Source organism: Triturus cristatus, chromosome 10 (genome assembly GCF_964204655.1).
Source record: "Triturus cristatus chromosome 10, aTriCri1.1, whole genome shotgun sequence".
Classification (NCBI taxonomy): domain Eukaryota; kingdom Metazoa; phylum Chordata; class Amphibia; order Caudata; family Salamandridae; genus Triturus; species Triturus cristatus.
Genome location: NC_140593.1, coordinates 212,905,528 through 212,923,500, shown reverse-complemented (window position 1 = coordinate 212,923,500; position 17,973 = coordinate 212,905,528). Strand labels below are relative to the sequence as shown.

The window sequence follows — 17,973 nt, the reverse complement described above, 5'->3', positions numbered from 1 at the left end:
TAGAACGTACTGTTTGACAGACAGACAGTAGTCAGAAACAGGAGGCGCACATTGTAAGTGTTGCTCTGCCTGGATGAAGATATATATACTCCACATGGAAGAGAGTCTCAAACCCCTTTTCTGTTGCATCTGTATTAAAACAACGACAACTGGTCTTGAATCACTAGCCATGCGGTAAGAAAATTGAAACATTGTATTTTAGAATGATGGGGAAGTGTCAGTGTGAGTTGTGTAACATCACAGATTATTAAACTGATGCCACCAGACTTGTTCAGTAAAAATGCAGTTCAGCACAGAGGTCTCCAGGAGGGAAGAGGGCCCGATAGGAAGCATCAGGAACAGGAAGGGCTCTGGGAAAGACGTTTGGGCACTCATTCCAGAACTCAGGAGAAACCTAAAAGAAGCGCCCCTGATTGGTGCTTTACATTACCCTAAATCACGCCAGTCTGGGATTTCCTAAACAATAAAACATGTCTTCGGTCGAGCAAAAAGAATGAAACTTATTGTGACAGAGTTGTTGAAAAATATAATCCATCTAGCTTAACTTCATTTACATTTTTATAACTTCCGGCAGCACCAAGATTCCTGTACGGATCTGGGAGGATTATTTAGGCCATAATACAACTGACAATTCCAAAGATAGATTTCAGAATATGTATTTTAAATGAATATTGTATTGTTCTAAATAATGCAACTTTAAACTGAGATGAGCAGGTTCTTGAGCCTGAAGCACGCCAGGGAATCCGTCATCACAGCCCTCTCGCTCCACCCATTAGTGTACAAGGCAGAGGCCGGTTTTTCCCACTCTGATCATGATATTTGTGGAAGCAGAAAAAAACCATTGCCTTTTAATTGAGGACCATGCATACACGTTTAGTGGTCGCATGTATGTAGCATGCTCAATGTGGGGTTAAGAGGGGCTTGGAGAAAGTATTAGTGGCAAGGGGGGTCGGAGGGACAGAAATGTAGAGCTGCGCTCCACACAAGTTGGATTCTGCACAGGATCAGAACTTTGCAGAACCTTTTTCTGCTCTAGCCCAAAATAACCTTAACGAGAAAAATAGCATACAAAGAGGGTATCAGGAGCATCAATTAATTGACAGGTTTCTACAGTTTGCTTAATTCTTTTTACGTTTATTGAGTTTATTCTTAAAAATAAATAAAGCTCACTCGATCCCTTTGTCACAATCTTAAAGAATAAAAAAATGTGACATGATTTGGAGTTTTGCGGAGTGGCATTCCATAGCAAACCAGATGGATATCCCGTCCACCCTATTACAGGTGCATTATACCCTTACACACTTTTAGTAGGGCAGACGGGATATCTGTAACATTTGTGGCAGAGTACAAGCCCACCAAACTCTAAATCAGGCCATAGTTTCTTCAACAAAGATTTGATGTTTTTTATTTACATCATCATTAGTGGTGCAACTGAAGTGGCTAATATACAATTCCATACTACAGTATAAAGACATTTTTGCAAAATACAATGGGGCAGGTTTACAAGTCCCTTGCGCCACTTTTGCGTCATTTTTAACATAGGAATAGTGACGTACGGGTGGCGCAATGGGACTGTAAATAAGCCCCAATGTTGTCTAGAACCATTCAGATGAACAGAACTTTGCACAATCTCACTGCAACGCAATGAACACTGGGATCAGACTGAGCAGGGGTGTAATGTAGGCCCCTACAGCTCCAGCAAGGGTGTCTTGTTTTGGAGGGATCCCCCTTTTTGGAGGAGCCCCCATAATTCCCAAAGTCATGCCATTCCATGACTTGCGGAATGCGTGGAATGGCATAGAATAAGAAATAGGTCATCACTTGGGAAAGTCACTCTGGTTCCCCGAGCAAGCCACCTGGATCAATTGGGCCCCATTGCTTTAGGGGGACCCCATTGTGCCCAAGTCTAATGTGCGATCTGTAAGGCCACGGGCCTTTCATCACATTTTGCAGGGGGGCCCATCATTTTGTGTTACACCACTGAGACTGAGCATACTCAACCTCCTTATATACATCCTAGTAATTAGTGATAGAAAACCCTAGTGTGGATAGTCACAAAGGTTGCTCCCAAAGGTGCATTATTACATCGTATTTGCCATCTTTCTTACTAATAAAACATGCTCCAGATATCTAATCGTTCTGCTAGAAAGTTAAGACGCTCAGAAATGGCCACTTTTCTGCTTTGATTAAAAGCCTAGATGAAGCTCTGTGATGTTCAAATGGCTTGCACTAAGGGATGCTGAGAAATGCAATGCTCTGACAGTGACCGCGCGAGCATTGAAGCTGCCTATTTGAGCAAACTCGAATTGTGGCGAAAGGCCAGATGTGGCGAGTGCCAGCTGTGTTTGCCGCAGCACATGCGTTGCTTGTGAGCACTTCTTATCTCAAGACTTCAGACAGTTACCAACACAGTGGCAGTGTACTCAGGTCTTCTTGGCTCTAGAAAACTGACGCATATTTGAACCTCTACCCATGGATCCACCATGGGGATGCTATTTATTCCAGTCAAGGGCTAGCGGTTTAGGGCAATGTCACAGCTGGGACGCGCCTCATAATTATATATTGTGAAATGGCCCACAAAGGGGATACAAATTTAAGACAGAGACCAAACTGATTCATTTCTCCAAAATGACGAACGCCCACCCGATCTGTGCCTAACAAATACAGGAGAATTACGTCCATACAGTGACATTTTTTATGTTTGAATATTTTTATGTTTTTAGTGTTGGAGAAAGCTAGCCACAAATAACACATGAACCCTTCGCAGAGACCGACAGGTATTGTACCTGGAGCCTCCCAAAATATAGGGGTATAATGTGATGTCTCTGGCTACCAAGGTAAATGCCTAATTCACTCTGCCATTTTTATTCCATGTCTGCGGCTCAGCTAATCAAACATAATGGGCAATTCCAATGTATTTATGGCCCTTCAGTATGAACATGGCAGCTAGACTGAAATCTATTAGGCCTTCATTTCCTATGAGTGGCTTGGTGCAATACCTGATTCCCTTAAGATCAGAATTTATCTTTCTGGCTAAATAACATCTATTCTGAGATTTTGAGACTAAAGTGGATTTTGGCACATCCCTATCCTCATGCCTTGATTTTTACTGTGCATTTTTTCCAATGTTGAATTTTGCAAGGGTTGACCTGCTGAACTTAACTCCCAGTCCTGAACTTACTTAGTGGGTGTGATGACGTCTCCTTAACTACAGTTCTCGACACTGCACAATCAAGGGTTTGAGCGGGGTTCGGTAATGTATGTGCCACTCAAAATGAGAGGCTATAGCCATGATTAAGAGTGGCCCGTTGCTATCCGTGTGCAAACGCCTGTTTTTTTTCAGCTTTAAGTGGTGCAATGTTAATCACAACAGGTAATTATCTGGATAAAGCTTATGCCATTTGGTATAATCCAGGAAGTCAATCCTGCCAGGGGGAAAAGGCACAATTTTTACAGAGATATGCAGATTTTCTTCAGTAATCTCTATAATCTTCTGTTATTCCACAAAAATGGTGATAAATACCACACACATTAAATTCTAAATCCTTTGTTATCAGAATATATTGGGTGCAAAACCACCACCTATGACACTTGCCATTCATAATCAGGCGCTAGGTGTGTGAACCATCCTTACGACTTGATGAGGGTCAACTACTTTTCTTTTGTTGTTGCAGTTTTTATATAGTGCGATATCGACCCGAAGTTATTGGAGCGCTTTGCAGTTACATTTCACAAGGACTGATTCATTATTGGTAGGCGCGGTGAGATTAAGTGACTTGCCAAGGATCACAGGATAATGAGACGACGCTGAGAATCGAACCTGGGGCCAGATGTAGGTGGCCAAATACCGAGCGGTAACACAGAAAGTGCAATGTAGGTGAGTTGAAACCTACTTATAAAATAAGGAATTGCAAAATAGCGATTCCTTATTATGCTCTTGCATTTAAGGAATCGGAAATACCTATTCCTTAAATGCAATGTACGTAGCACTAAAAATAGTGCACTTCAGCCTTAAGGTATCGCTAATTACCACCAACTTCAAGTTGGTGGTAAGTAGATATTTTCTTTAAAAAAGCACGTTTATGCTTTTTTAAATGTGCTATGTAGCACACATCCATAACCTTAGGGCATGTATGTGCACCACATGTGCACACATGCACATTAAGGGGTGCAACAGGGTGTCCTTTGGACACCTTGGCACCCTTGAAATAGCTCCCGCTATTTGCGATTCGGTAATACCGAATCGCTTATAGTGAATCTCTTCCCATTCATTCCTATGGGCCTCCTAGCCCATAGGAATGAATGGATAGGTATTCCTTATTAATGAATCTCAATTACCGATTCGTTAATAAGGAATGTTAAGGAATCGTTAATATTTTTGAGATTCCTACCTACATTCCATTCAGCGAGTCCTTAATATCGATTCGGTAAAAATCGCTATTAAGGCTTCGCTAAATGGAAGTTACCTACATCTGGCCTCTGGTTCCCCAACTCTAAAGTAGGCAGCACTGGCATTTTTGTAGCGCTAATAAAACAGTGATACCTTCATTTGCTATGTCCCTCATAAAAGTTAAAGAGCGTGCATTTAACCTTTCTCTCACTTAGACACCTACCACAAATAGTGACTCTGGTCGGGCGCATCAGCTTCCAAATGCCCGTGCCTCAAGGCCCTTATAACTTGTAACCACCAACCAAGGGCAGGAGGTGCCCGCGTGCCTGCTCACGGCATTCTAGTACCAGCACTCGCTGAAAGACATGACTCATAGAATACCACACAGGCGGATTACCCTGCGACATGACATAGCAAGAGCACACAGAGCATGCCATAGAAGCACCACTGAATATATTAGTATGATGTCTTTACCATACCTCTGCCAAGGTAGTGAGCTATGGCTGTTTATACCATTATACCAGGTATAATGGTATAAACAGCCATAGCTCACTTTTGACAGTGCCTGCAGCTCATCACTGTCTGCTTCCGTTGATACCACAATCCCTTCATACGTCCCCTAAATACCCTAATCATAAAGTTGTTTACAAGCAAAGACGGGTGATTTGGTGTATAATGGGAAGGTGGTACCTGACAATCAAACCCAATAGAGAGGTAGTCCTAAGGGGCAGGAGTCTAAAATAATATGTTTACGCTGCAGTAGTCGTGAAATGACCGCAAAGTAGACTTGGTGTCTTTTCTAGCTACCCTCCCGGGCAGTCGACCAGATGACGCAATTCTACTGATAGGAACATAACTTATATAGCAAAGCTCAAGAGGCAGTAAGGTATCCAGCCTGAGTAGCGAGCAGTACTCATGGAGTCGTTAGCAGTAAAAAATGGGTCTGAATTAGCCGCGCTTTAAATAGGTACAACGCCCTCCCTGTTTTTTGTTGTGTAGTAGGTCAGCTTTAAATAAATCCTCTGTACACAATTGCTTATAGATTCTCTGTTGGGACTATGCAAATAGAATTATTTTCTTTTTAGAAAAATGTAATTCTACTCTTACCAATGTGTTTAAAATTAAATCAGGCGAAGTGATAAGATGTGTATACATTGCTCACGGTGTTGTGTCTATGGCAGGTGTAATGCTATTATCCAAAGCAGAGACTTTGAAGTTTATGATTACTTATAAAATTGCTTACATTATTTTGTCTACTAATAGAAAACAAGGCTGGTGTATGACACCTTTTGGGTATTGTAAACGTGATTGCTAAATACACATATATATTTTGTCTCTTCTGACAGGCATGTTTTACGCAGTCCCGCCTGGTTCAGCTCAAGTGGAGGATCAGGTCTTGGTGGACTCACATTTATATGCTCATCGGTGGAGGCGGCAGTCGGAATATTTCAAGTCCGTAAATACAAACAGACCAAGCATTGGACATGACCTATCCGAGCCTGGGGGCTTCACGGACCTACTCGAAGAGGCTCATGATAACAGCACAGAGACAGAGGTAGATCCATCTGAAACGTTCCTTCCTTCTCTGCATTGATTCTGATATCTGACCATTTAAAGAGACTTGAGGCCTGATTTAGAGTTTGACAGACAGGTTGCTCTGTAACAATCATGCAGCGGTGTGATGACACTTGAGGGGGACCTCCTGAAAAGTACATGCAGGGGCCCCCGATGCCCAGGATCCCGTCCAGAGCTCTCAGGCCAGGGACCTGCCAGTGCCCGAGACCCCTCCCCCCCACAGTTCGGCGCCTTCCGCATTGCAGGGGCTGCGAGGGATTTTGTTACGCCACTGCAAACATGACAGATACCCCATCCATCGTATTCAATTTGCCATAGGATTTAATGCATTTGTAATGAGAAGGAAGGGATATCCGTCACATTTGTGACAGAGTAACGCCACCGCCAAACTCTAAATATGGCTCTGAACATGGTCTCACTAGTAATGTATGGACCTCAGATCAATTTATGATGGTTATTTTGAGGCTGTAAATAATAACACGTTTTATGTATTTATCAATTTTCATATCAATTCTTATAAACCAAGAAGGGATTAGTACTTTAAGCGTTATTGACAGTGTTAATTCACGGAATTTCCGATTAGTAAGTGCCAGAATTCTGTAGTGAGCAATTTGTAAATGTCACTTGTGCAAAAATTGCCTTGTAAAACCGAAGAGGAAAGATCACTGAAGAGAATCCCCCTCTGCAGTTTTGCTATCAGTGGTTTAACATAACTGCCCTTTGAAAATGAGGTAGTGCCACTGGAAGGTCACATTAGACATTAAAATATCAACTAGCAAAGGCCGAAATAACCTCCCACAAGAGGAATGCTTAGCTCAGAGTACCTAAAACAGTATAAAATTCAAGACCAGCCACTGCACAGTGAAGGCAGGGGCGTAACACAGGCCCTGCACCCCTCACGGTGTAGGGGGGGCCTCGATCTCCAGGGGGCCCCCTCAGCACAGCACTCTGGCTGCAGAGCTCCTGATTGAGCCCAATGGGGGCCCCTCCACGTGCCTTGCAGGGGGACCCTCCCAAGTTTTGTTACGCCAGTGAGTGAAGGACGGTTTTAGAGTGGTCACAAAAACTCAGATAATGACGGGAGGAATGGTTTAAGTTTTAAAGCCATTATTCCTGTCTGCATCAGAGAAGCAAGGATGCGAATCGCAACAAAATATTTGTAACTCTTGTTAATTTAGTAGCCCCCCAGCAATATTTATTTAGCTGCTGGAAATGCAGGAAAGTTTGGCAACAGCAGCATTTGCACCTCTCGTAGTTATTATTCAAGCATGTTTACCAACCCAACGGTGATTATTACATAGCCCCTATTCTACAGAATTTAACACTCATTAAACTATAGATCTCAGCAAAACACGTTATTTACCGCTAAATTTACCACCCATCAGAGTTGAGATCTCAGCAAACCACTGTGGGGCATATGTACAAGGACTGGCGATTACTGTCGTTACGCTAGGTAGCGGCAGTTTTTCTATCGCCTCTTACCGCTGAAAACTATCGCCATGTCAGCGGCGTATTTCAAGCCATCGCGACATGGTGATAGTATCAGGGATCGGCGGTGAAAACTGCCGCTAACATAAGTGCGATGGCTATAGGAATTCCGGCATTAACGGGTGAAAACTACCGATAGGCCCATTAGCGGCAAAAATTGAGGCGTGACGATTGCCCATACCTGGTGGTGAAGTCTGGCAGGTCGCATGGAGACACGTTGCTGACCTGTGTGAGAAGACCCCCTTGCTCCTTTTAGAGCTGTTAATGGTAGAGGTGCTCCTGCGCACCAAAGTAGGGAGGTCGGCATTGTATACTATGATCCACCACTAAACCGGGGTGCACGGAGGCGATTACCAATGATGGGGACCGCCTCTCTGCATCACAGGCCAGATGATGTTGGGCTGGCCGGACGCTGTGGATGGTGAGGCCCCTGAGCTGCGTCAAAATTGTGTGGTGGGAGCACTGCAACTTCACGCCTAAGAGACACTGCTGCATCAACTGCATTGGGAGTTTCACCACCGGCCTTGGCAGCGACTGCTATACCTAGGCTTGTGAAATCACACCTGGCTGAAGCTCCTGCTGGCTGATTAACAGATTTGGAGAGAGTGCAGCGGATTGCTCCACGGTGTCACTGTCCAGGTAAGGAGAAGGTGGGATGCATAGCGCAGGACACCTGGGGTCGAGTCACCCAGGCCTGGCACATGTAGATGACGCACCTCCAGTGGCGGCTCATCCGCTATGTTAGAAGACCGTGGCCCCTTCTGCTTTCAAGCAGTGCAGAAGAGAAACAATCATCACATGATGAGAACTTATTGATGTAATAGTGCTATGTTTCCTTTCTGGGTGGGAGGGTGGGTAGGACTGCTCCAAGCATGGAGAAGGGCAAGGGCGGATTGGCATGCCCACTCAAGTGCGCAATGACTGTTCGGTCGGCCAACTCAGGCCGCCCAAAGCAGTCATGCGCACTTCCCTGTTCTCAATGCAGGCTGCATTAAAGCCTGCATGGAGAACATGCCCACCCCTCCAGCCCCTGGCTACATGCCTTGTCCCGTTGCCAATTACCAATTCCACCGCAGCATCGCAGCCTTGTGATTGGCTCAGGAGAGGGAGCCTGGCTGCCTACTTCCTGTTCCTGGAAGCAGACGCAGGAGAGCAGGAGCAACGAAAACACGGGACCCCGCTTCGAGGTAAGACTTCCCTCATTAAAATATTTACAACACCTGCTCACACACACATCCATGCCCCATCCAGTGTTCTTCCCGGTGTTTACCACCTCTCAGCTGTTCAGCCCCCCAGCACTTCTTAATGGCGGCCGCTGTGCGCCCATGCGCAGCGGGCTTACCACTCGTGTGCCAAAGGTACATACGTAGTTATGACGCATGCCCTTACATTGCATTCCATTCCAATGCATACTAATACTAGGCATATTGCAACAGTAGGGAAGGTGTTGCATAGCGGAGACGTACAAATTACTATTCTCACTCCAGTGAGTGCAACCCTAAAACTAACCTTTGCACCCCAAACCAAACCGTAAACCCTAAAATTTCTTTTTGAGCCCCCAGAACACACCCTAAAAATCCCATTTGACCCAAATGCACACCCGCCTTTTCATAATTGACCCCAAAACACACCCAAATTACATACTTTACCCCAAAACACATCCCAATTTTCAAATTTTACCCCAGAATACACCCTGAATTTCAAATCAGACATCCGAAACCCAAACCCACCCGAAAAAATTTAAATTACCCCATTACTGACCTCACAATGCGTTGTAATCGAATGCGATGTAAAGGCACCTGTGTTGTCGGAGTTGCGTTGTTAACGATGTAATGCCTGCATTTTAATGGACGTCTCCTGTGCCAAAGGCAAGCGGTAGGCAAGGCCCTCTGCGTCCGTCTGCCCCTGGACCACGCTCAGCACCAAGGACCCTCCCTCCTGGGCACTCCACCGCTACAATGCAAGCACCCTCCACACCATCAACCCTGGACGCCACCTCACCTGCCAGGACCAACCTCTGCTCCGGACCAGACATCGCCATGGCCATCACTGATGGCTGCAGTATCACCCGCAAGGACCACCCTGACCATCGAGGAGGAGGCGTTGCCATCACCTACAGAAGCACACTCCGACTGACCACATACTCTAATGAGCCAACGGTGACCATGGACCACCTCAACTCCCAGATCCGGTCCAACCCCAAACACATCCTCTGCAGCACCCTCATGTTCAGGCCCCCCGGGCCATGGCCTCCCATTCGCTATACCAGTGTAGATCTCATTGCACCCCAGGCTCTCCCATCCACCAACGACATCCTACTTGGTGAACTCAAGTTCCACCTGGGCAACCCCAGTGACCAGAACACCACCCCCTCCTTGGGAAGGTCCCCAACATCAGACACAAGCAGCAAGTCACCGCAACAAGCCACATAACAGGACACACGGTCAAGCACATCACCTCCGCCAGCGGGAACTTCAACTACAGTCACAACATCGGACTCTTCTGGACTGACCATCATTGTATACATCACGCCTTCACCTTGCCCACTGGACGCCACTGGCATCATCGCCCCCCCTCGCAGCTGGATCAAGGCCACCGAAGAATGTATCGTCAACTCCCGCCGCACCACCTTGCAAACGATGACGCGCAACCGCCACCGATGGATCTCCAACTGCGCCGTCACCCGGGCACCCCTCAAGAACGGCACTGCGTAAGTACCTTCCACCTGCCTGATGGCAGGCAAGAGGGTGACGCAGTGCCACAGGGATAGGCTGGTCCCATGCATTGCTGGAGTTGCGTCATGGTTGTGACATGACTGCAGCAATGCGTAACTTTAGTTCGGACAGATACGTCAGGATTCCCGACTTAACTGTCATTACTTGCGTCAAGGAGCGCTGTCCAGTGAATACAGCGCATCCATAGTGTCGCAAGAAGGGTGTAGTGAGAAGTGTTGCAACGCTGTTTTGACGCAGCTCTGCAACACTTTTCATGACTGAGGGCCAGGAATGCGCACTGTCTTATTGATGGTGCACATTCCTGCCCTGTAGTTTTGTCGCACTGTTGCGCATCAACATTGCTTGCAGTGCTGTCTAGCACCATAACCTGCTGGAATGAGGCCCCATGTGTTATCTCAATTTTTAAGACCAGCTATTTTCTGGTCTTAAAAAACTGCCTCCAACTGCAGTTAGAGGCAGTTCTTATGGTCTTTTTATGGTCTTCCAAACTTCAGAGATCCCCTTGTAAATATTTCAAAGTGGAGTTTGCTGCCGTTTTTGCACCAGAACACCTCTCTTGCATATAATTATTGCTAACAGAAGTGGCGATCTTTACAATAGACGTTTTCGCCTAAAAACTGCCGCTAACAGAGGTTAGTGGCAGCTTGTAAATACATTGATAAGAATATCGCCGTAAAACCGACGGAAAAGTGCCACTAAGGCGGTGTTAACTCCTTGTACATATGCCCCTGTATTTACTGTCAGCCACTATACTTCAAGCGAGTCACTTTGAACTAAAGCCTTCGATGCCTTAAAGGATTGAAGCTCAAAAGGTCAAACTGTCACAGTGAGCCCCCTTCAAATGAAGAAAGAACAATGACTGGAAACAGCGTGTTTGTGAGCAAGGTGTGTGTAAGTTCAGAGGCAGACAGATAGAATATGGCTCCAGTCTAGTACATGTTATGAACATGTCTCTCAAACTTGTATCAGTTAAACTCGTTTACTCTGTTTTTTTTTCTAATATATTTAGAGCCTAAAAAATACTACCACTTAACTAAGGTACTGAAACTTCTTTGGTTGCCGCTGACAGAAGCTTTCTACTGGTGTATCCCAAGCCCATCAAACATCACTCAGTTATTTCCCCTCGAACCTTAGTGACTCCTGTGGTCACCTAACGCTGTGGGTATTGTTTAGAACCACTGGCATATCCAAAGCATTACTGGCGACTAGATGTTGAGAAGTATCCTGTCCTGCGGGTGATAAAGACTGCATATGATAATTGTAATAATGCTCTTGTTAAATGGATTAAAAATATCTCATAATTCATCAGTATCGAAAATAATAATCTTAACACCAGTGCTGGAGTGGGGACCAGTTTAACATCTCTATCTCACACCAACAGGGTTGATTCCTACTTGCGGTATTTCTCTTTACTGCTTGGTCATTAGTGAGAAAATCAGAAGCTAGATATCACATAAACTAAAATCCCAATACTATTTCTAAGTTTAGTCAATAACAAGAGTTCGGTGTATGCTTTAAGGGTTCTATTTTCATTTAAATACGTTTAGTGAGTTTTCTTTTTAGTCTTTATACAGTAAGTTTAAGTATCAGTCAGATTACAGAATTGATCATAAAAGAATGGTTAGAGCAATCATAGCAAATATTGCACTATGGGGCTGATTTCGATCCTGTAAAACCCGGTTACAAATGGTCGTACGGAGCGTTTTCTCCATACGACTCGTACCTGGGAATACCACCGTACAAACCAGCAAGTACGATTCGTACAGAAATACCATTTCCGTACGAATCGTAAAGAACACCGTACGGCTAAAAAATACATACAATTCTGATCCTGGACAGCGCGAACGTGACGTCCGCACGGAGTCAGGCAGCATTTTACGGACCAGCAAGTACGATTCGTACCCACAGCACTCCGCACAGCTATATTTTACGGGAGCCAAAAAGTGCCAGAAAAGCCAAGTACGCCATGATGCACGAGGAAAAGGGGGCCCGGTACGCTCCGTACCCCCAGCCCATTATGTACGTGCCGTACCCCCAGCCCATTATGTACGTGCCGTACCCCCAGCCCCCCGTATGTACGCGCCAAACCCCCAGGCCCCCCAAATGTACGCGCCGTACCCCCAGCCCCCCCGTATGTACGCGCCGTACCCCCAGCCCCCCGTATGTACGCGCCGTACCCCCAGCCCCGTATGTATGCGCCGTACCCCCAGCCCCCCGTATGTACGTGCCGTACCCCCAGTCCCCCGTATGTACGCGGGGTACGGTGCGTACATACAGGGCTGGGGGTACGGCATGTACATACGGGGGGTATGGTGCGAACGTACGTGGGAGGGGTGGGAGGCTGGGGGGGCCGTACGACTCATACCCTGGGCACAGTGTGCCCGGGGTAGGGGTCGTGCAAAGTTCGCTCCGTACGGGATGTTTTCCATACGCTTGTGTATTCGGGACGCCGGTACGGATCGGACTTGTGCGCTCGGACTTCAGTTTTACGACTCATACGTAAAACTGTCCGGGGACGTCTCGTAGACTTTTCCCGAGGTCATTCATATGTATTTTTCACGTACAAATCGTACTTTGCCGTTTGTACGTGTCTTGTACCATTCGTACGTAAAAAAATACGGATACGAGTCGGACGGTAAATTTTTTTAACGGATCGGAATCCGCACACCTGAGTGTTGTTCCATGAAGGAAAGAGTTCCCTATTCTAGAGACAATAGTAGTGTTAGCAGGGAATCATTAAGAGTCCATGTTCGAGGGGCAAAACAAGAGAGAGCATAAAGCTCAAATTCAATCAATCAATCAATAATGGCTAAACTTCCCAAAAAGAGAGGTTCACAAACTTAGTAAGTTTCAGAAATGAAGCAAAATATCCATGCAGTAGCAGCTGCATTCAGCAAATCATGTTGGGAAGGGATAGAAAATCAGCTTTCAGCCTTCAGCATCAAGCCGTAGCATTCAGCTTCAGTGCAGAGAAGTGGTATGTAGCAAGGGTCTAGGATAAAGGCATCTGGAAAAAGTGTTAACCTACACCAGGAATACACACTAATATAAACAGTTGAAAGAAATGTTGCAGCTCGTGTAGTATCTGCTTCTCTTCTCGACCAATTGGCTTTCGATTATTCTTGAGAACATATTCTGGCGCTAGGCTGTCCATTGTGCGCCAGTTCAATTGGAAAAGTCAGGAATGCACTGTATCTCTTAATTACGGTGCTTTCCTGCCATTTCCCAGTGACACATGGAGTCCAACAAGGTGACTTGTGCTGCACTGGCTCATTGTTTCATAATTATGCCCCATGGTGTCTTGTGAAAAATAGTATTTCATCAAAATGACAAGTGTTTATCGGGACAACAGGTTATTTATACAAAAGGAACACATTTATGAGAGCCAGATGTGAGCATTTTCAGAAACTTGCATATCAATGTTTGGGTATAAAGATCGTATTTCAAAATAAAGTTAAAGTTAATAATATAGTGATATTAGTTTTTTGCTGATAGCATTTCCTTGGTGCCATAGGGCACTTGCTTATATTGCTTTCATTTGAAGGCTGATGTGGTCACGCATTTGCAAAAAATCTATTTGTGCTATTATGATCACTTCTTCCTTAGCCTGTAAAATATGTATAGCTTGCCTTCTTTAGAATCTGTTAAATCTCTGTAGCCTAATTGATAATAGTGCTCTGTAAGATTGTAAGGTGGTCTTCCTAGATTTATTTTCTACAATATGAAATTGCAAAGCCACACATAGGCTCATATTTAAAAAATATGATTACAAATATACTGTGGAGAAACAATAAGGAAAGCGAAATGGACTTGAATACATATGCAATACAAGTTTTGCAAAATTATATGCCTTGTGAAATTGGGTGCCAAGATTATTTTCAGTTGTCTGTATTTTTGGACCATTTCTGGGAAATTATGCTGACAATGTCACCATTTGCCACAATTATTTCAAGCTTTTTTGGGGCTATTAGACCCACTACACGCTTGAGGAATATCTGGCCTGTTCACCAGAGATTGTAAATATTGGTACTTCTGCACCTGATACATTTTGCAAATGTGTGTAGGATAGTAGTATAAAATGCATTATTTACCCCCTTTGAGCTTTCTCAGTAGCAAATCCCCTGAGGTCCCCTGGAGGAAAATGATCTTGTTAACTTTACCTGGTTGTTCTGCACATATTTGTCATGGTTCAAGAACACAGGAGTGGTACTACAATATTATGGTGGGTATTTCTGTCCCACCACATATATATTTTGCCAGCTTCTTCTGGTACAGTGTGATGGGTGTACTGCTTGCATTAGACTTTGCCACTTGTCATTGCAGTGGGTCATGTTGTTTGCTCAATCCATATTGGGACCAACTTAATGCAAATCAGCCTTGGTTCTGCCCCACTACAAACAATCCAAAAAACACATCCAAGCCATGCACTCTTTGAAAAGGTTTTGTGCAAGGAACAATGGGACCCATACATGGGCATAGCAGTCACACTTAGTGTACCTCACTGAGAGAATTATGTTATGTTATGTTATTTATATTTATAGCACGCACAGAGTGTCCCAGAGCGAACCTCGAGGAGTAGGGGCAGTCCGTTTAGACAAAAAGAACAAAAATAAATATTTTCAGGTTTTTCTTGAAAAGAGTGGGGTCCTGAATGCTACGAAGAGTAAAGGGCAATTAATTTCAGGGCAGCTTTCAAGGCAAGGGAGCTGCCACCAATCCTTTGCCATTTGAAGCGGGGAACCTGGGCCAGGAGTTGTGAAGTGGAGCATAGTTGTCTCAAAGGAGTATAAAAAGAGAACCGTTTTCATAGATAGGTAGGGCCTGATCCACGAAGGGCATGATGTGCACTGACTAAGGATTTGAATTTGACCCATTCTGCAACAGGAAACCAGTGTAGTGTGCGCAGAAGTTGTCTCATGGTGCTTCTAATGGGGATGTTGAGAAGAAGCCTGGCCGCAGCATTTTGAACTACCTATAGCTTATTAAGCTGATAGCCAGGGATGCCAGCATACAGGGCATTAGCATAGTCTAACCAGGATAAGATAACCATGACCGTTTCTTAGCAGCCCTCGGGAGAAGTGGAAGAAATTTCCTGTAGGTTTTAAGTAGCCCAAAACAATTACCGGCAAGCTTTTTGATCTGAGATGAGAACGAACGGTTCTCCTCAAACCAAACCCCCAGATTCTTAGCAGGCTTCCCCGTAGAGGCTAGCATAGTGAACTCAGATGGCCAGAGCGATTCTATGAACTGTGGGGGAAACTTTCAATAAATGAGTATTTTTGACTTTTCTTCATTACACTTAATTTGAGTAGAGACCAGCCAGTGAAAGACAGTGGTCAAACAATTATTTGCGGAGGAGATGGAGCTCACATTTTCTCCCCATGTGAACCGGAACTGGGTGTCGTCAGCGTAAGCAATAATTTTTGCCCCCAAGTCCTGCTAATTGGACCAAGGGGATAACGTAAATGTTAAAAAGAAGGGGGCTAAGGGAGGACCCCTGTAGGACACCTGTGGCCACTATCTGTGGGGATGAAGAAGGCGGAGGGAGCCAAACCTGTTGCATCCATCCCTCCAAGGAATTAAGCCAGCCCCAAGCAGTGCCAGATACACCAAACTCAGCAAGTCGAGTGAGCAGCAGCGAGTGCGGAACAGTGTCGAACACCGCTGACAGGTCAAGCAAAATCAATGTTGCCCTCCCGCCGGCGTCCAGCCACTCCCGGATGGCCTCAGAGATTTCCACCAGGGCTGACTCAGGGCTATAGGAAGTCTTGAACCCCGATTGGGCTGGATGTAAAAGGCCCGCGCTTTCGATGAACTCTGTAAGCTGTTTAGTCACCACCTTTTCACACACTTTTGCCACACTAAGCAAATAGGAAATGGGACGGTAATTCGCTGGGCTCAGAGGGTCAAGAGATGGCTTTCTCAGTAAGGGTAGAATCTTGGCCTGCTTCAAGACTGCCAGGACAAGAGTCTCCTGAAGGGACATATTAATGAGGCTGTTAATTTTTGGGTTAACATGTCTCTGTAAAGGCTGACAGAAGTCTGGCTTCGCAGGGGTCTGAGGAAGAACCTGATTTCAAGCTCCTAAGAATTCTCAGTGAGCAGGACAGGTCGATAGGCGTGAAGGCAGTCAGGGAGTAAGTAGGAATAGCAGGTGGAGCCCCAGAAAGCAGGGGCCCAACTGTAACCCTGCTGCAGGATGTAAAAGAGGCCTGAATAGTAAAAATGTTGTCCACAAAAAAACTTGAAAGATTTTCGCACCAAGAGTCTGAGGATAGGAGAGTACTCAATTGGGCTTTGGGAGCCAGGAAACTCTGGACGATGGAGAAAATTTCCTTGGTATTGTTCCTAGCAAGGTCAACACGGGCTGAATTGTAAAGGCTTTTAGCATGGGCTATAGCAGAGAAATACATTTTTGTTTTTCAGAGCATATGCTTTACCAAAAGACAGAATTCCCTATGCCGCCAGACTCGCTCTAATTTCTTACACTCCTGTTTTAGTGTTTTCAGGTCACGCGTGAACCATGGTTTTGATGGCGACTCCCTGGAAAGCCTATGGGGGGGAGGCAGGGGATAGAGAATCCATTGTATTTGAAATCGAGTTGGTAAAGCCAGCAAGCTCCCCTTCAAGGTCCTTAGCAAGAATGGGCCTGGTGGCCGCCGAGGCCTGGCTAAACACAAGCGCTCAATCTTGCCAAAGGCCGGTTTGCGGTTGGCTTGAATCGGGGGGGGGGGGGGGTCAGCGTTATCTGCTAACCAGGAAAAATACATCAGGAAGTGGTCAGACCAAGGTACCGGGAGGGGATCATCTACTGAGATGGGAAAATTAGAGCTAATTGGATCAAGGATGTGACCCCCTAGGTGTGTCGGGAGCCTAATCCATTGAGAGAGCTGGGCAAGGTGTAACGTGTCAAGGAATTCATGGGTGTCCCCAGCGGCTACCTGATCAAGGTGGATGTTTAGATCAGCGAGGACAAAGTAGTGGGAGAAGTGAAGAACTCCGGGAAAAATAACATCCCCCAGCGCTTTGATAAAAAACCCCAGCTGGTCCTGGAGGCCTATAGATCAGAGAGCCACCCAGAGTGAAGTGTGCCGAGAAGCAAATGCTGAAATCCAAGGCTTCACATTCCCCCCATGAACTGACCTCACCCCGGTGGAGGACCCACTTGTCCATGTATATAATGGCCACCCCATCTCTTCTCCCTGTGCGATCGACTCTAGAGATCCTGTAGCTGTCAGGAATGGCCAGTTGGATTGGAGAATTCATCTAGTCATGTCTCTGTAATAAACAGGAGATCAACTGGTTTATCCACAAGGAGGTCAAAGACATCCTGGTGGTGTTTCTTGAGTGAGTGCGTGTTAATCACGGCGGCATGAATTAGTAGCCCCCCATACACATACTGGGGGGAGCACTGGGTTAAATTAAGTTGGCCGAGCCAGAGCCCAACCTGAAATTACAGGTTGTACAAATGGACTCATGGCACATAAGCACATCCCACCTGCTAAAATGAGGGCATGGCTGAGGGCGTAGTGACTGCAATTCTTCGCTGCTATAACGCCCCCTACCTTCTTGATGGGGAGCACGGCGGGCAACGTGGCTGGCGCTGGCTGCATCCGAGACGCTGACGGGCTTGCCTTAGGGGTGCCAGAGGCGCGTCCACGCAGCGTGCATATTTATAATCCCGAGATCCCAACAACTAGAGAGCGCACTGCCTCAAAATGGCGTCTCTCTACGGCAAGTGGGAGAACCAGGAAGTTGTCAACCCACAGGAAAGCAGCACATCAA

The 17,973-nt window shown here is 45.7% G+C and overlaps 1 protein-coding gene across 1 annotated transcript in view; it reads left to right on the top strand.

Moving 5' to 3' along the window:
• Positions 1-17,973, top strand: part of PLXDC2 (plexin domain containing 2) — a 1,457,706-nt gene that overhangs the window by 467,930 nt on the left and 971,803 nt on the right. The window contains exon 2 of the mRNA XM_085630822.1: positions 5,737-5,945. Within this exon, the coding sequence (XP_085486948.1) occupies positions 5,737-5,945 (209 nt within the window). The remainder of the gene's footprint in view (positions 1-5,736; positions 5,946-17,973) is intronic.